The sequence below is a fragment of the Poecile atricapillus genome, chromosome Z, assembly GCF_030490865.1.
Source record: "Poecile atricapillus isolate bPoeAtr1 chromosome Z, bPoeAtr1.hap1, whole genome shotgun sequence".
NCBI classification, from domain to species: Eukaryota; Metazoa; Chordata; class Aves; order Passeriformes; family Paridae; genus Poecile; species Poecile atricapillus.
Window position 1 is genome coordinate 80491653 of NC_081289.1, and position 19427 is coordinate 80511079.

At 40.7% G+C, this 19427-nt stretch overlaps 1 protein-coding gene across 1 annotated transcript; it reads right to left on the bottom strand.

Annotated features, from left to right (window-relative positions):
• Window positions 1-3261: 3261 nt before the first annotated feature.
• On the bottom strand, window positions 3262-17380 carry RGMB (repulsive guidance molecule BMP co-receptor b). The gene is made up of 3 exons (XM_058826002.1): window positions 16965-17380; window positions 14636-15147; window positions 3262-6800 (listed from the first exon to the last, which is right to left on the bottom strand). The coding sequence occupies exons 1-3, from the start codon at window positions 17071-17073 to the stop codon at window positions 6135-6137; spliced, it is 1287 nt and encodes a 428-aa protein (XP_058681985.1). The 5' UTR covers window positions 17074-17380; the 3' UTR covers window positions 3262-6134.
• Window positions 17381-19427: the final 2047 nt, after the last annotated feature.

Consider the following 19427-nt stretch of genomic DNA (forward strand, 5'->3'; position numbering starts at 1 on the left):
CTCAGGAAGCTTCACTAATGTCTGTCAAGGTAACATAACACATGACATAATCCTATTGCCCACAATTACACTGCAATTAGAAGCCCTTGCTTTAAGGCCTCCACCAGAAGCCTTAAACCAATTGCCATTTAACTACTGGCACTTTAACTAGCCAGTAAAAATATCTAAGCAAAGTTGAAACTGGGAGGAGATTTTTTATCATTTGACTAATGAACTGCTTTTAGATTGCAGGGTTCTGGTGGTTATTTTTTACCCACAGGGATAGTACACAGAATATTGATTTTAAAGGTTTGCATTATAATTACCAGACAACTGATCTTTTCTAAATACTGAAAGAGCTGGGAAGATTTTCACTTTTGAAGTGAACCTCCTTACTTCATTCTCCCTCTAACCCTGCTTTTGGTTCACATCTTTCAATGGAGGAAATGAATCCTTCCTGGTAGAACTAAATGGGAAGAAATATTCAGAAGATCATGTAACGCACTCCAGCTGCTGACAGCTGTTTGCTGTGAGCTAGAGAAAACTCAGAGCAAAATCCTGTCATATGTGGACAACTAGATTTCCCTACACAATCTGCTCTCAGCAGACAATGTAGAAGCAACATCCTAACACATTTTTGGAAAGAACTCTATTTGGCTTTGTTTTCATAATTATGAAATTTGGATTTTTATCTGAGTCTAAACTCTGAAGTAGAAAGTGTTTCCACTTTCAGGGGTCTTCTCTTTCTGTCCGCGAAACAGCAACATCAGGATTGTGAGATTTTATGATCAGAGTAAACCAGAAAACAATGCATCCAGAGAAAGTCAGAAAGTCATCCATTGTCTTAAAAATAGTTAGCTGATGGTCCAGCACTTCTGTCAATGAACAGAGAGGCCTGCTTGTGGAAAGCTCTCAAAGACTCAAACACAGAGGGTCATCTTTACAGGATTTTTTGGCCAAGAAGCCTTGACTAGTTGCTGAGAAAGGGCAGAAGACTGTAATTTCCGTAGACACAGGCACATCTGATTTTTTACCAATTATTCTTATTATAAAGGAATAGGTGTTTGTGCTTTCCCAACGGGACTATTTATTGATCTCTTTAACACACATAAAGTTCATCTCATTTGCAAGAAGGTGAGACTTTGACTTTTTTACATGCACATTAAAAAAAAAAATCATTCTGAAATGGTAGCATTCCAAAGAATCCCAAACACTACTGCGCAAGGCACAATTTAATGATTAAGGCCTTTTTATGGGATTTATAATTGCAAAAGCATTCTAATTTTTCTTCCCCCCTAAAAAGCCTATTCTGGTAACAGTTCTCTCTCGTGGCTGGGTATCAACTTACTTATTTTTACAGAGAATTAGTTGATGGTGTTTTAAGCAAGTGATGCCTGGCAGCACCTGAAGGAGCAAAAATTAGATGAAGGCAGGTCATGCCAAACCACTGGCACAACAAAGGTCAGAAGTAAGGGATTAGAGATGGTATCACAGATGGTGGTGTACCACTTTTTAACTTGACCTGCCCACAAGGGTTTGCCACCACTGAGATGTCTGTACAGTGTTACAGAAAGTTATTCCTCTGACATACCCCACCTATAGAGTGGTTTCAATTCCAATACACTCTTTGAAGTCAGGTCTCATACACTTCCAAGAGATTTTTCCTGAGAAAGGACAGCAACTTGCTCTTTTATCACTGCCAGATAAAAATGGTAAGCCAAGCAGGGTAACTATTGCAGTCACCCAAGCAGGTAAAAAAACCCCTTTGTTTACACATCTCATTCACACAGTTTGTCTCTTTCTAGTCAAATGCATTAATATTATGCCAGCAGCGTATGTAAGGGTTTTGCCAGCCTCAGCTGTTGAAACTGTTCTGCTTTCTGTAAAACACTTCTATGGTAATGGCAGCAAGGACACATCCAAGAAAAGCCTAAAAGATGAAATACTCTAATTAGAATATGCAGCCCTTGTTCCTCTGCACACTTGTTATACATGTTACATCATACACTGGAAAATGTAAACAGCCTGGGATTTAAAGACCAAAATTACAATTAGAAGCACTACCACTAAGACATTACCCATGTGGTCTCCTCTTCACCCACTTCAGCTTCTTCATTTCTCTTTTCCACCCTTCACCTAACCCACATGGAGTGCTTTGGGAGAAGGGGCCAATACAGCAAGGATGAGGTGGTGTCATTGCCTTCTTCAGTCCTACTTGTAAGAGAAATCAAACATCGTAGGTTTCAGACTACTGGCAAGACCTAGTTTTGGTGTGAGACTTTCCCAGGCCAAGATGATACCATCAGCCAGGTCTGGGAGACATGGAGCTGTGCAGGAAGTGCTAGATCAGGCAGCTTGTCTCTAGTGAACATATGTTGCCCCTGGGTATGAACCTAGGCTGGAATTTAAGATCATCATCTTAACATCAGGGCTGGACCAGTTTCACCTGACTTCAGCTGTTAAAATAGCTGTTTCCTCCTTTCCTGGACAATAGCAATACGCATTTCCAGAAGATAACTCAATCCAATCTAAAATGTTGCCATTCACTCCAACAACTACAGAGGCAGACTGCAGGCTTAGTTTGCTGAATTTAGGTGAAATACCTCTCAAGCATTGAAGTATGCCTCCAGCCTCTTTTGAGGCGCCTAAGGCCTCTGGACCTAAGTCTGGATAAAGCTATCCCCCTGTACTGCCACTAAATGGTGTTTATTCAATAACAGCTCCCAGCTGTTACTCTCACAAGATGTGAAAGACCGAGGCAGAAAGAGGAATTTCAACTTGCCTCTCGCAAACTCCAGCAGAATGCTCACACCACTATACTCTAAACAACTCCACCATCACCTGCCAAACATGAGTGAGCAAGTCAAGAACCTGCCCAAAAAGCCCAGCAAGTAAACCAGGCAGATGACCAACATATGACTCTGGCTGGGGTAGAGGTACAACCCTCAGAACTGCTTTCATTTTCTCTGCTCAGTAGTAAAATACAGATTCTTTAAGCGGGCTTACTGGACTAAGAAGAGAATTAGAGATCCTAGAGAAACATCTGGGCTCAAGCTGAAAAGGCCTTACTGTGTGTCTCAGTTTTGGATTTGGATACCTCACACACAAACTAGGCATACAGAACTTTTGTGGATCCAGCCCTCAGCATGTGCTAAATCAACGACATGTACATATTTTGTGTATATAAAGGAGTATTCTTCTATTGTTACAGCGTAGACGGAACTGGAAATGAAGCTTTAAAACAAGTGTAAAATAATTCCTATAAATAATTGACACACTCCATATGACATAGTTTTTTATATATAGAGTTCTGATATATACCCCTGCACAAAGACTATAATCAATCTTACTGTTTGTTCACAGTTAATTTACTAATAGCAGCTTTTAATTTCAACAAAGTTTAGTTACAAACAAAAATAATTCTGAATCAGATCAGATGCAATTCTTTACATCAGCATCACAAATTTACCTTTGTACTTGATCTGTGGCTGTGTTGCTCTCCAGAGCAAGGACTATAAAAACTAATGGACAACACTGATCCCTGCAATCCGTTTGTTTTGAATACAGTGAAGTAGCAGCACAATACAGAGAATGCTTATCTTGTAAAAAACACGGAATACCTGCTTAAAAAAATGGAATCATTACTAGTCCTGTTCGACCATTGTATAGATGGCAGTTTCCAACAGCTGGCAGGGCATGACAGAAAAGAATTTATATCAGTCAAGACATAGATGGGCATTAAATAACCAAAGCATGATAACTTCAGTGTAAAAAACCACAGCTGTACTTACATGAAGAAAATGAATGCAAGATTTTAAATTGCACTGTGTGTCTCTTCAGAAGAGAAGAAAGCCATGAGACTCCTGGGCTTTTTTTCAAAATATGTCCACTAATGAAACTTCCATTAGGCTGCACAAAGCTTGCAGAATTGCTTGCTTTACTTTGGAGCATATATAAGTAAACAGACACTTGCACAGCCTCAAAACTCATAAAACAAATGCATGGTAGTAATAATAATTTTCTATTTTCTGGCAGTATAGCAGCAATCTGAAAGGAAATGCAATACTGAAGGTCTGTAGCTTGACCGTAAGAACAAAAGGTTGTACTCTCCGGTTATGTTCCACTTAACAGATGCTCTATCCAGGTTTTTCTTCCAGATAGGTTTTCCAGGAAGAAAAAAAGAATTTTTGGTTTGACAGGCAATTGAGCTTACTATTTCTTTTTATAATATCCTTACTTAGGAGCCTTCTGTATACACAAAATAAAAGATTAGGCATACAGTCTCTGCCAGTCCTGCAACATGCTTACTAAGGAAGTTGTCAGACTCCACAACCACAGAGAACTATCATCATCTGTTAGAAGCTGTTACCATATCGTTAGGCGTGCTCTAGCAGATACTTAAAAAACCCTTTTATGTAAGCCACTAATATCCAAAGGCAGCTTAAGACAAAGGCCAGCAAACAGACAGCATGAGTAATGGCTGTGAATACATTACACAGCCTTCTGCAGAGCATGTAGTGTGAGACTGACACTTTTGAGTAAGCTCCCACAGGTACTGTGCACAGCTGCCTTCTGTGCACAGTAAACATAAACATTTAAAGCTCCTTTTACTTTCTACAGCCATTTCCACAACTTATTTCACTGATACATCTTCCAGGTAAGATTATTTCTCACACACTTCAACTTCTAGCTGTAACACAAGCTTAGTGAAGCAACATTCACAGTTGTGATTAGGTTTATTAGGTCTGAATTTCTTTGTATGTATCTGACATAACTTCTTTTAAGTTTTGGCACTTTCAATTTACCTTCACACTGTGTGATTAACCTTGCAGCTGAAATACTCCATATGTACTTAGCAGATCATCTTGTTACACTAAGTTCTGTAATCTTGTGGACTCTTCTGTATCATTTATTCCAATTTCACCACCTCTTCTTTAGTTTTACAGAAAAAAAAAAAATCTGTTCCAGGCAGATTCTGGTCTGAGAGTTCTCCAATAACATGAAAAGAGGATTTTTATAATGCCTCTCAGGAGGGATGCAGCAGGAACACAAACCCCTGTGTTGAAGTTCTTGCAAGTATCTCTGCAAACACTACAAAGGAAATGCACAACTGGGATCCTGAGGGATTCCTCCTCTTAGTTTCCCACACACAGTCTTTTCAATAAACTGGCCTGGTTTGCAGCTGCTGGTCAAAAATTTACACGTCTTATTTAGCAGAAGTAAACTAGCATCTTCAAGAAGTGTAGCAACTGTATGCAGCACATTCCTATCCAATATCCTATCCATCTTATTTGGCTAGGAGACAAACTGAGAATTTATTTATAGATTACCTGCCCAATACGTGGTCTACATCCCCAATTTCTGTGCACCCCACCAGGGGTCACTTATACCACCTTACTGACATTCCTTGGCAGGGGGTGGCAACTATTCTTCTATTATAACAATTTAAAATATTTACACACTACACATCCATTCTTTTACATACACACAAATACTTACTGGTATACTGATGAACCACATCTAAAACATTTTGCAAAGAATGATACATTGTGGGGTTTCCAACCATGAAAAAAATATAAATCTGTAGCCTTCTATAACAGACAACTGGAGGGCCTGTGAAGAGAGGGAAAAAAAAATAAAAACAAAAAAAACCACCCAAAAACAAAACAAAAAAAAAGGTGTTTTCCCTCTAAGTTTAAGTTCTCTCCACTCTCTTCAGAGACCATTCACTAGCTTCAAAATATATACATTTGACATTACCTGAAGGTCTCTTGGGAAAACCCACAAGCTAATTCAGTTAAAAAAAAATGTGTTAAATCAAGTAGTACTTAGAGAAGAGAGAGCACTGAGTATTTCATGTATAATACACAGTTACTCAGATACACACTTAGATATTTAATATGTAAAAAATAAAGTGCTTTTTATCAAGTCCCAGTGCAGGGACATTATAATAACTTCTCAACAACTGTAAAACAAATAGATACAGAGAATACTGAATCAAACATACATGAAAACAATTAACATCCAATCTGGAGGATGCCCAAAGATAAAACATCCCTTCATATACATGGTATATACATATATATTCATCTTTACTCAATATATTATGACTATATATATTTCAAAATTTTGTTACAGTCTAAAAAAGAAAAATCCTACAAATACACAACAACAATCAAGCACAGAAGTCCAAGACTGATGAAGAATTTGCTATCCCTGCCCACACTACCACCTCCACTCCTGGGAAAGATATGCCAGTGCTCTTTGCTGGGGTGCAGTGCCTCCACATCCTGCAAGGCACTGTGAGCAGCAGTTGTGAAGTTGGCATCACCTGTGGTGAGTAGATCAAATACACAGGAATAAAAATAGATGTCCTTCACAAGCATCTTCTCATGGCATTTCGTGGTGGCTGTTTCCAGTGTGTACCCTGACCGGGGATGAGCTGCAGCACCCCAAGGAAGCAGCTTTCCCATCACAGGCAATGGCAGGTGGCCACTCTGATCAATAAGCTCACTGGAAGGGCAGCCATTCACACACAGCTGCAGATCCTGGCTCTCCTCGTAGGCCATGACCAGCTCCTGGGGCATGCGAATGGCCAGGGTCAGGTAGTGCCCAAGCTGGCGGATATACACCATGGTCCCAATGTACCTAGCATGAATCTCAATATATTTGCCACTGACTTTCTCCACAATGTGCAAGCTCCTGGTGTTCCCATCTCCTCCACTTGTACCATCAACAAAAGCTGCAGGCAAGTCATCAGTCATTGCTTGATATACTTTCTGGTCTGTACAGTCTTGGTATGATTTGAAGATAACAGTTATCTGTGGGGGAGAGGAAAAAGCAGTAAAGTTAGTGGAAAGAAATCATCATCTCAATCCCTTTTCCATTTTGTAACTGAATACATCTGGAACTACCTTAAAACCTGATAGCTGTCCACAACTCATGCCTACAGAAAACAGACTGTGCACACGCTTAAAGCAGTATTTTACCGGACAGCAAATGTTCAATTTGTTCTCATGTTGATATGGAAGCAAGACTATTAGCATGTGGCAACAGCCTTGAGGTCAGGAAAGGAAAACACTCTATATTTTATTAGGCATCACAACTGCCTCCTGCCCAACAGCTTCTTAACCCTTTGGCATGCATCCTGCAATGACATAGAAGCCTAAGGACAGAGTAATTCCTACAATGCTGGTAACTAAGGCAAAACCAGAATGAGACCATGCAAAATCAGTGGAAGGTATAATCAGGACCAAGAACAACAACTAGGAAAGCAACAGCATACTGGATACATCAGTCCTAGGAACTGGGAGATTTGACACTTCAAGTTCACGCTGTTAGAAATGTGTCCACAGAGAAACAAGGCAAGACTGAAAGATACCCAAAGATGTGCATTTGAAGAATGAGCGACTTTCAACATCAAAATCATTAGCATAAAGCAATTAATATTTTTTTTTAAATTAGAACTAGTCTATTAAACCTTTCTACTTATTGGAGTAAGTGACAACAAAACAAAAACACGGTCCTCCAGTCTTACTTGAAGGGAATAATTAAGGCTGTAAGGCAGACCAAGTTTGGAGTGTCTAGCAGCTTTTCCTAAAACAAAAATCAGAATGAGAATTCACATCTAAATATTACAAACAGATATGCTACTTCCTTTAGAAGAAGGATGACTAGAGGAGAATGACTTTTTGAAACGGTCAAAAGACATTTTGCACCAAGAATAGATACTTTAATAATTATTTTCATCATTGATTGATTATATCAAATTAGCTACAGTCTATGATTTAAGTAGTCTCTTAAAACACTCAGATTACTTCAAAACATATCAGAAGGGATTTTTAAACCAATGTTAAGCATAAAATCAGCAGCCTCAGATTTTAGTTTCAGTTAACCATCATACTTCTGCACAACAACTTTTATTTCTGCCTGTTTTAAAGTAAGAGTGAGAGGTTAAATCAGGAGGCAGTTACAAACAATTTGAATTAAACCTCTGCCCTCACTAGCCTCACATCTCTATACCACTTGTATAAGGCACGAGTCTTCCCACCTCTCTCCTCCCACTGCAACAATTTCTTCTTTGGCGTACGCAGACATACCCTAAACAATATTACATTTATTTTGAATACTTGGTTCATCCCAGATGGCTGAGGCTCTGTCAGTGTTTGTCTCACAACACAGACAATACTTACTATTTTGACTTCATATGTTCTCACTACTGCTGATTTTTCAATGTTTTTTCTTTAATTAATCAGTTATACAGCATGAGATGTATCAGCTATACAGCTTGAAACCATCTGTAGTCAAGTAATTCAGTAAAGTGATGTCTGTGAACCAGAGCTAAGCTGGAATGCTTATGCCCAAAATCCAGAAAAAGCACAAGTGCCCTGGTTGCTGTAAAGATCACCCCACAGCTTTGTGATTACTAAAGTAAGCTCTGCAATGTACAGAAGAGAAACTTGAGGTCTCTCAAATGATTAGTAATTCTGCATATAATCCAGAACATAGGGCAGTAAAAGGCCTTTTATTTTGTGTAACACAGTTTGGATGAGACAGACTTCTATCTCAGCCTGCTCAGACAAAGAAGCATTGATACTTCCTTGAGCACATTTGCATTGTTCTGTGAGTAAACAATGATTTACACACCTACAGAAGTAAAGCTCTAAATGTCCTTAGCACTTGAACAACACTGGAACCAAAAAGAAGTCTCTTGTTTTAATGAGACACCAAACTGGCTGCTTGTTAAAACATTTAAGCAAGTCACCTTGCAAAATTTATCAGGAAGCAGCTACCAAACTGCTCTCTCCAGAACCTCCTCATTTACAAGAATGAAATGCACACCATTTCAGAACACAGAGAAAGAACAAGAAGCCTTTACCCTGATTTAAGATTAGCAATAACAATGGATGCTGAATGAGAGCTGAAAGACTGTTAGATGAATAAAGGCCTCGATGTATGTTGCAAGGACACTCTAGAGAATTAACAGAGACCATTAAGATTTTCCAAGGACATACTTGTATTTAAACACTGCAGCTCAAGACACTGATTTTTAATATTCTGTGGTCTGTTGTGTGACATCCATCTAATGCATAGGCCAGATCAGTAAAACCAGAGTGCTGCAGGGACTTTGCCTTACACACTCCTATCTCAGTATCATGCCCTGGTACTGACAGATACTCCAGAACCTGTTGCAAAGGGAGATGAAGGAAAATTTCACTGCAGAGCTTTCTCTCTTCAAATTCTCAGTGTAACAGAGAACATTAAAAAGTGAGAATGGTTATTTCTAACAAACTCAACACATGTTATATATGTTTATCTACCTACAGTATTCTTTATACTTTGAGTCCCAAGAACACCTTCACTAAGCTGCTTATGCAGTACTGCGAGTAGACTAGAGATTAGCTGCCCTTTCTAAATTTAGGATGGAAAAATTCAAATGCCAAAATCTTCACATAAAGATTTTTTAAACTATCAGTGTATCAGCCTTTTTCTTTGGGCACATACAGAGCCCAAAGATGAAAATACAGAGAAAATGAAATATGAAAATACAGAGCCAAAGATGAAAATATAGGTTTCAAGAGGCTTATCTGAGGATACAATAAACAAACATCAGCTATACTAAGATTACTAAAAACCCCACACATACAATTTGCACATTTCACTTTGGACTTTATCCTCCCACTCCTACCGATGCCAGTACTGATGAGTATACTGATCACAAAGTTTCCTAAAATTCCACTGCACATGCAAAACCTTTCAAAGATGGTGTTACTGAAGCTGTAAAACTGTCATTTCTAGGGAAGACCCTTATGTATTTGTAGAAGGTCCCTGACTTGTGTGCCTTAAACAAAAACATCACTTTCAACTCTTGAGTTAATTGTCTTCCCTAGTGTCACAATGCAATTAGAATGATGAAGGTATCACTACATGTTATTTTACTATGCATTTCATCGAATTCTAGGTTTGGGTAGAAAAAGATCTCTAACATCATTAACTTCAACCATTATTATAACACCGCCAAGCTTGGGGAGGATTGAGTGAAAAAGTGCCCAGCGGAAAAGGACCTAGAGATGCTGGTTATTCAGCCAGCTGAACATGAGCCAGAGTGGGCCTAGGGGCCAAGAAGACAAGGACACTGGGGCTTGTGTCAGACAGTGGGGGCAGCAGGACCAGGGCAGTGACTGTATCCTGTACTCAGCACTGCTGAGGTCACATCTCTAATCCTGTGTTGTTTTGGGCCTCTCACAAACAGAAAGACACTGAGGTGCTGGAGAAAGCCCAGAGGAAGGAAATAGAGCTGGGAAGGATCTGAAGCACAAGCCTGATCAAGAGAGGCTGAGGGAGCTGTGGGTGTTCAGCCTGGAGAGAAGGGAACTCAAGGCAGACCTCACTGCTCTTTTTAAGTCTCTGAAAGGAGGTTGTAGACAGGTGGGAGTCAGTCTCTCCTCTCAAGTAGCAAGTAATAGGATGAGAAAAAATGGACTTAAGCTGCACTGTGAAGAGTTAGATTGAATATTAGAGAAAATTTCTTCACTGAAAGAGTCATCAAGCACTGGAGCACATGCCAGCCTCTTGAGTCATCATCCCCAAAAATGTTAAAAAGGCATGTAGACACTCATGGATCATGTTTAGTGGTGGAATTGACAGTTTACGATTAGGCTCGATCTTAAAGGTCTTTTCCAACCTAAATGATTCTATTGCAACCTCAAACAAAACTGTAATATAAAGCTACTTCTGCTTAATAAGACAAATTCATCTCTACCTTAAGCAAAATGTCCATAAAGATGAAAAGAACAACAAGTTGTGACAAGATACCTCATCTTTCTACTGAAAACATTTAGAACATTTATCTTCCAATTACCTTTTAGTTATTTTTCTATTACACTGTGCTCACTCTGCAATGATTTCCTGCAAAAATTGAAACCACACTACAAAAGAGGTATTTAAAGTGTTTTGACTCTGGGTAAAAGAACATTTATCCCCCAAACTCCTTTACCCTGCTGACAGCACCAATTCCCAGGATGCAAGGTTTATACCAAATAAATCACTACAGTAAAAAGCTCTGTAGTTTTTTCTCCTTCTCTGTGCCCCTAAATTCACTCTCTCAGCCTCAAGCTATCTACTATAAGATGCCTGGAAAGGAAAACCTCAATTTCCAATTAATGCAAACAAGAAGACACCTCCAAACAAGAAGGAAAGCTTTCCATTGGCAAGCCCAAGCATCTCTGCCTCATTTGCTATTCAGGGCCAAATAGTCTAGCGATATGCAGAACACCTGTCACAGCAGCAAAAGACTATAAAGACTCCAAATAAAGCATACAATAAATAAAATTTTAAAACCCCAGCTTTCTATTTAATGCACTATACAATATCCTTCCTACCTGCTCCTTGTAATAGATATTTATTCTCGGGTATTTGCAAAACCATTTCCAAGACAGGGAAGCTCTTTCTTTATCTAGAGTTGCAGAAATGAAACATAAATAATGCCAGTGACCTATTCAAAATCTATGCAAGAAGTCTGTCAGAAATAAAAAGAAAATGGAGCTTATACTCAGTTTCCCAGTTACTTGCTGATGATCTTCCTTTTCCATTTGAAAGGCCCTAGAATCCTATGCCAAGCGGCATAAGCACATCAGGCACGCTCAAAAACCTGGAGTTTCAAAGTTTCAGCTAGACCACAGAACGTAAAAGAGCTGTTCTCATGGTGAAAAAAAGATGTTACTGTGAGTAACACAAATATGCAAAATACCTACAAACAAATTCCAGAGCATTATTTTAAGTACACAACTCTCACAAGATGTGTTCTTCCAATTAAGGAATTAAAGAGATATTTTTCCTGCTTCTCATACTCTCATGCCAGATGCACAGTGAGGAGTAGGGGAGAAATAACATGCACTTATTCCCCACATTCCTACTTGATGTGTTCTCCAGGCATTCTCCTGTCCTTTATGAACTTATTGGATAGTCCTCAGACTGCTGGGGTTCCCATAGTCTCTTAGGTTTTTGAGAGAGAAGAAAACTTCACACATAAGGTTGCCCTCATTACCAACTCCCTCAAAGACTGGTACAGCAGAAAAGTAGGATAAATGCACAAGTAAATCACATTTACTTGAGGATAAAAGTGAAACGTACTAACTCCCGACAAGGGCAAGTGATGGTCTGCACCTTTCAAAAGGACAATGGGCTGAAGATTAACCATTCTGTTTCTATGGCTTCTTAAAACACTTCCCTGAAAAATGATACAGGAAAAACTAAATCTACTCGTATTGTCCTTCCTTGCATTAGGCCTGCTTTAGAGAGGACTAATTAGGTTAGATTTTGCTTTGGCTTCTGTACAATTTAAATTCAGCATATACCTCTATTTTTATTTCCCATTAAACATCTATTTCAAATACATGCAATGAAAAAACAGCCAGACTAACAAAAAGGAACTGCTGAAAATTTTCTTTATGATGAAGGTAGAAGACCTACTGGCATGCTCTCAGCTACGGATTACACTATATAGATAAATGGCACTGAAGTGTAGCTGTTTAAAAGTCCTTTAAGCTACAGCTTTGGCCCTGTGGCCAAAATCAGTTAAGTACATCCAGCACCAGATAGTCAACCACAATCAAAGTGGAATACTTGCAAGGAAATACAAAGAGGAAAATGTTACGGGAATGAAATTGGCAGTGGTAGTGTAGCTTAACAAGCCTTTTCTATTTCATTTACAGTAACCTGTTTGTACTAGAAATAACAGAGTCAAGACCATGCATAAGAGATATTAAAACTTAGAAGGTAAGTCACCTGTACATTCAAACAACCTTCCTTGCCTACCACAGGTGCCAAAAAAAGAGAAAAAATTCAAGGACTGTGCAACATATAAGATATGATAGAATATATTTCAACATTAGAAATATTTCTAATATTGTAAACCATAGATTTTGTTTTATTTAATTGTTTCTGCACACTTAGCTGTACTCGGGCAATGACAGGGACTACTAGAAGAGAAGAAAAAAACCATTTTACCCAAGTCAAAGAAAAAGCCAAAAAAACCCAACCTCTTGAGAATAAATAAAGGCAGAAGGCACACCTTTTAAAACCATACTTTCCTTGAGCATGTACATACATTTACTACTGGTGTTCTTATCTCTTTGAAAGGACATATACTAGCATAATGTGCTACCACAGTCAGTCATTTTCAGAATGTGGCTAAACTTAAGATCACCTATCTACTACAGTCCTAGCCATCCACATGATTCGTACACAAGAGCCTTAACTTTTTCCTCTACCACTATCAGGAACAAGTAAATGAAGAAAATTCCGTAAGAGTTTAGCCAAACTGAGGATAAAACCTTACTGCAGATTATGAAATGCAGCTTTTTCTTCCACTTTTTAAGGAGTCTTTAGGAAAAGCCAGTGGAGGAAACTGCAGGGGACATAGGTCTCTTTTGCAAAGCTTACTCATGTTAGCATCATTCTCTTACTGTATACACCTTCAGAGCTCATTCACAATGAAGACTGTTTTTGAAACTGGCACAAGTTAAGAAAATGTAATTCTGAGCTTCATTCCAATGTCTATTCACTCATACAAGCATTGCCATTAGTCAATACTTCAGAATCCAGCACAAACTTAACAGTAAAATTGATTTTCCTACTATTAATACTACTGCTCAGCCAATTCCACAGAAGATGTGTAGGCTCTACCCTATTGTGACAGACAACTCCTAGTAATTAAAATATCGACTTCCAGGTTTAACAACACAGTGAAAATTCTTTGGTGTAAATGTCTTGAAGCTGTGCACATATAGCCTGACATAGATTGACAACACAAGAGCTACATTACCACAATTTTTTACAAAGCCCTTTCATTCCAAGAGGTATGTGGCAGTATCAGCTTCAAAAACAGGCTCAAGTAATTGATGGACATAATTGCTACCTGCATTCAGCAGGAAGAGACTAGGACTTTCCTTAAGTTAAAGAAATAACATCAGTTATCAAATACTAGTGGATGTATTCCTACTCCATACTCAAGTATCTGAGAGGAGTTCAATCTTAAGCCATGCCTGTCTCAACAAGGGTTTAATATTCTTGGCACAATTTCAAGGCCATTGCTCGTTTAGTAAAGCCAAGGTACTAAGTCCTTGTCACAAGCATTTAGCTTGCTACCCCCTCTCAGTCCTCTGCAGTTTGCCCTCTTGTTTCTGATCTGAACCATCAGTATTTTGGTAACTAGTTCCTTGTGCCAGTATTATTTGTTTCCTACTGTTATAGCTGTGAAGTTTAGAAAATTAATGAAAAGCAGAGACATACATTCTTTTTATCTTTCAGTTTCCTTCCAACCCAAAGCATTGTATGATTTTTTTATATTTCTAGTTAGTGTACAGGCAGTCACAGATGTTCAATAATCAATAACTGTTTCAAAGTGTTACATCAGTATCCTTACAGGCTTGTATGGTGAAACGCACAGGTTTTCTTGTAATAAGCAGGAGCAGAGGAAAGAAAAGAACCTGTTTTGTTTGATGCCCATTAAAGAAGATGCTAAGAGTTTTACTTTTTTATACTACTGCAGAGAAGATTCTCAAGCTTCACTTCACTGTTAAGGGCTAAATAGCTTACTTAACTGACTTGGCCTTTTACCTCTCCGTGCATGCACAGTGCACAAAAAAATCTGTACCTTGTTTATAGCAGTCGCGCTGGATCCTGGGACCACAGGCACATTGGTCACTTGTACTGATAAGTAGTTATTGTCTATGAGGGGCCAAGCACCTTCCACTTTGCACGTCTGGAAGTGATCCTTGAAAGTCCTCAGATGAGGATCCCCAAACAAGCCACAAAACAGATAAGTAGGAGGAGGAGTCTTCTCTCCCCCATGATGCTCTCTCGCTTCTGTGTAGCCACTGTAATTGCAAGGATCACGGGTCATTTCAGGGTTGGTGGAGGATGTGGGTCCATCTTTGGTACAGTTTCTCTGGGTCATGAGATCACCGATCCCAAGCACTGCAGAATGGTAGACTAGGTTTCCACGGCATACTTTGGAATTGCGATAGGTACACACAGAGTACGCCCGCAGGGCCTTGCAGAACTCCAAATCAAAGTCCTCAAGAGCTGCATTTAGATGTGAAGTGAAGGATACAAAATCAGTGGTGCACTTCTGGATTCCACAAGATGTGTGCAGCTGACAGTCACCTAAGCACAAAATAGACAGCAGAAAGACATAAAAGCAAACCTCTTAGGTGCCAACCCCTTTCCACTCCCACAAGTACTGTAGAAAACAACTTGAAAGAAACTTGGAAGAAACTTGAAAGAGAGTGCTCACCTGTCAGGGAAATACTGCATTTTAGAAAAAATTAAGCCTAATTCAGCAATAAGACAAAGGGGAGAGAAACACTGTCCCAACAAAAGCCTGAAGTACTTATCAGATGTATATAACTGCTACACAGTTCCGTTTACAGAGCAAACTAGTCATGCCCTGGTTTCAGTAAAAAAGCACAGTTAACACCCTTGCAAGCAAACTGGAGTTTTTACAGTTGTCTCCTCCACAGTCTCTCACAGTATGATCTGAAACCCCTCCAGATTCCCAGGGGACTTAACAACGGCTTTCTGAAGGTAACTTTTACCAAAAAAGAACTTACCAGGAGCAAAAATTAAATTAACAAGACACACTAAGGGAAACAGAGCCACACTTTTCACTCAGGTTAAAACCAGGAAGTCCACAATCTAAGACAGATTGCATTTTCTGCCATCTAAAGAGAAAATGGACCTTCATAAAGAATATGTGCACAACTTCATGCAACAGCTGTCCAAGTCTGCAAAACTATCTACTCAAATTCATCTGTAGGAATATTTATCTGCAATTTTTCACTATCCTAAAGCGAGTTTTGAATGCCACAAAAATGCCTACAATAACACACTGAAGAGCTGGGAAAAAAACCAGGAAAAACATAATATATCTATGAAAAACTCATGAGCTGTGAGAAGTGGAAAATAGGCTGAATAACAACATTTTTCATTTTTAAATAGTTGTTTTCTGCAATGCACACAGTAACGAGAGGATACCAGCAATTTCTTTGCCTGCCCCTTAGCTGACCTTCCTATGTCAGTGCTCACGTGACTTACTCTGAATGGCCAAATCATGAATTTATAGGGGCAATACGTTTTGCCAGTGATGCGTAGCTAACACAAATCTGTCAAAATCCCAAGACAAAACAAAGTAGAATGAGGAACTCTCCACCTACAGCTATGCATGACCATGATTCATGTAAGCAAGATGAACATTTCTTGGTGCAAGCCATACATATTCTCTGCAAAATACAGAAAAAAATCCCTAACAACAATCAACTTCTGTGTTTTCAGATACACAAAAAACACCCATGCCAAGCAAAATGATGGAGGGAATCCCGAGTTTAGAGCCAGACTTTCAAAGCATCAAAAATTTTATTTCCCTTCAGCTGCATTCGTAATATTATTTTAATCACAAAAAATCAGGCTAGGTGAGCAAGTCTGTCAAGTTACCAAACAGTCGAATAAATCACATAATCACAGAATTTTTAGGGCTGGAATGGGGATCACCTAGTCGAACCCTCCTGCCAAGGCAGGATCACTTAGAGCAGGTGACACAGGAACGTGTCCAGGTGGGGTATGAATGTCCCGAGAGAGGAAAACTCCATGACCTCCCTGGCAGCCTGTTTCAGTGCTCTGTCACCCTTAATACATAGAAGTTCTTCCTCATGCTGAGGTGAAACCTTCTGTATTTCAGTTTATAAGCCATCGTTCCTCTTCCTGCTGCCGTGCACCAATGAAAGAGTCTGGTACCATCCCCTCGGATGGAGATATTTATACGCATTAACGAGATCCCCTATCAGCCTTCTCCTCTCAGGACCAGGCCCAGCTCGCGAATCTCTCCTCATTAAAGGCTCTCCCTGAAGGAAAAGGACCCGCCAGCTCCTCGCGTCTTTGGGCACCCGGCTGTGCTCCCGTCCCTTCCAGCCCCACACTCCCAGTACCTGCGCTCAGCAGCAGCAGCAGCAGCAGCCCCAGTGCGGCGAGCAGCAGCCGGAGGGCGGCGAGAGGTGGCTCAGCCCTGGGGCCGCGGGAGGGCGCAGCGCTCCTCATGCCAGGCCATGCAGGTTGCCGGGCCGGCGACAGGACAGCGCCGCGGCATCAGGCGGCGGCGCGGGCGGGCGGGCGACGTTCTCCACGGTGCTTCTCCCTCCACCTCCTCCTGCTCCTCGGTGCTTCCCGCGCCTCCTGCTCCAGCGGCGCGGCCAGGCAGCCACGGCAGCAGCCAGAGCAGCGGGATGTGACGCGACGCGCACAAAGGCACGGACCCCCGATGGGGCGGTGGCGGCTGCGCCCTCGCTGCGTCCGTCCCGCCCCTCCAGCTGCGCTGCCTTCTATTGGCTATCTGAGCTGTCCGTCACGGCTGGCCCCGGCGCCTGCAGCCCCCTGGCGGCAACGACCCGCTCGCCGCGGGCTCCGCCGCTGCTGCGTCAGAAAGCGTCGAGGGCGCCGGCAGAGCGGGCCGCGCCCCTGAGGCGGAGCGGGTGCGAGAGGCCGCTACGGGGCATTGCCGGGACAGGATGGGGAACACCGCCGGGAGAGGAGAGAGGGCCCCGCCGGGATAGGTCGGGAGCACGGCTGGGACAAGAAAGGGGATAGCTCAGGGGCACCTCAGAGATCGGACAGGAAGACCTCTGACGCAGGCAGGGGACACGGCCGGATAGGGCAAATGGCAACACCGGTGCACTGTCGGTGATAATAAAAGGTCTTAAAATCTTAGAAAATTCGGGGACTTAGGTTTGGAAAGCCCTAGGAAAAGCAGGCCCTGGGAAATGTTAGGCCTTGTGCTTGCTAAAGACCAGGTCAAGCTGCACCTGTGTAGTCAGTATATGATAAATGATACAATTGTTAGATGTGGTTAGATATAATTATTGTTTAGAGAACGTGGGGAACTATGTTAGGGGGCTAAGGGGGGATCACGAGAAATTCATGCTTGGGTAAAAACAATGCATACAATAGAACAATGTAAGTTTAATAATTAATATGTAAGTTGCATAACGATAGAGTATAAAATATGTTCGACTCGAAAACTCAAATCGGGTCAGATTTGGGTATGTGTACCCCTGACACCCAGAGCTCTTTAAATAAAGCACCTTCATATTATAATTCGTGGTTATGTGTGTTCCTGAACGCTAACATCGGGAACAGAGCAGGGGATATCGGTGGGACAGAGGAAGTGGCAGCGCAGGGACAGGGTGGGTGACAAAATACTGGGATAAAATAGGGGACCTCACCGGGGCGATAATTAGGAAAAGAATCTGCAGGAGAAGGTAAGTTCCATCATGTCAGGATATTTTTTGAGCATTCAAAGGTAAAATTCCCTTTGAATATGCCATAACAACACCCCTGGACAGAGGCTTTGTTTCGTTCTGGCTGAACTGTGGCCAGATCTAAGCAGAGGCAGAATCTTCTCGTGCTGAACTACATAGTATACAAAGTTCTACAGCCTTAGATGTTCATTATTCTGTTTTTACCACTTACCTCAATAAATAGCTTAGCAAAGAAGATGCTTCACTAGAGGTCATACAAATACTTCTTTTCTCTTAGGATCTAATACTGTCATACTGCTATGGACTTTTTTACTGGAGCAAAAAGTATGAAGAAAACAAGATAACTGACAGGGTGATACATGTAATTATGTTCTCTTAACTAATGCTGATTCATTCTACAAGCATAGCCATTGATTTATAATATCCCGTTATAGGATAACAGATTATTTTATCCTATATCATGCTCGTTTAAGTAAATTGGAACTAAAACTGAGTGCTTTTACCTATAGCAAGAAATTTTTCTCATGATCTGTAATATTACTAAATTTTTAAAGCATCCGAACACCCATCTAATGCAGTAAAAATTCCCTAGGAGTAGGAGGATGGATAGCTTGTGAGGGGGTTTTAGAAGCTGAGGCAAATTTCTATTTTACATGTCTGAAACTGTCTGAAAAATGCTAAGGGTTGTATTTTTAAATTAATTTCTCAGCACACAAATCTACAAATACACTGTAGACTGAACGATGGATTTCTTGGACTCCAAAGTAATTACAAGTGTAAATATATCTGAAGAATTGATACACTGTATGTGAGCTTGATTTATGTTCGTCTGCTTGTCATGTGGGAAAGTAATGGTGTCCTGAAAGAAATAAGATGTCCTCTTGGATTGGGGCTTTCTTTCCCTTTTTTGAAGTTGCAGTTGGAATGCTTTCCTTAGCAGGCCCTAGCAGTGTGTGTATCCCTGAATGTGTGGCTCCACTGCCTATCCAAACCCTACAGTTTCTTTCCCTGCCTTTATGGAACTGGGGGATCTGTGAGGCATGCCTGCCTATTTCCCCCCACCCCGCCCCTATAATCACCCATTGCCAAAATCGCCCTGGATCCTAAGGTAGGCATCTGCTAATTGCTTCAAATACC

Bases quoted from the DNA above. Each gene is read 5' to 3' on its own strand.
- RGMB (XM_058826002.1), bottom strand. From the start codon at position 17,073: ATGAGGAGCGCTGCGCCCTCCCGCGGCCCCAGGGCTGAGCCACCTCTC. The intron at 15,148-16,964 runs GTACTGGGAGTG...TTTTGTGCTTAG, and splicing joins GCTGCTGCTGCTGAGCGCAG to GTGACTGTCAGCTGCACACA. The intron at 6,801-14,635 runs GTACAGATTTTT...TCTCCCCCACAG, and splicing joins GCGCGACTGCTATAAACAAG to ATAACTGTTATCTTCAAATC.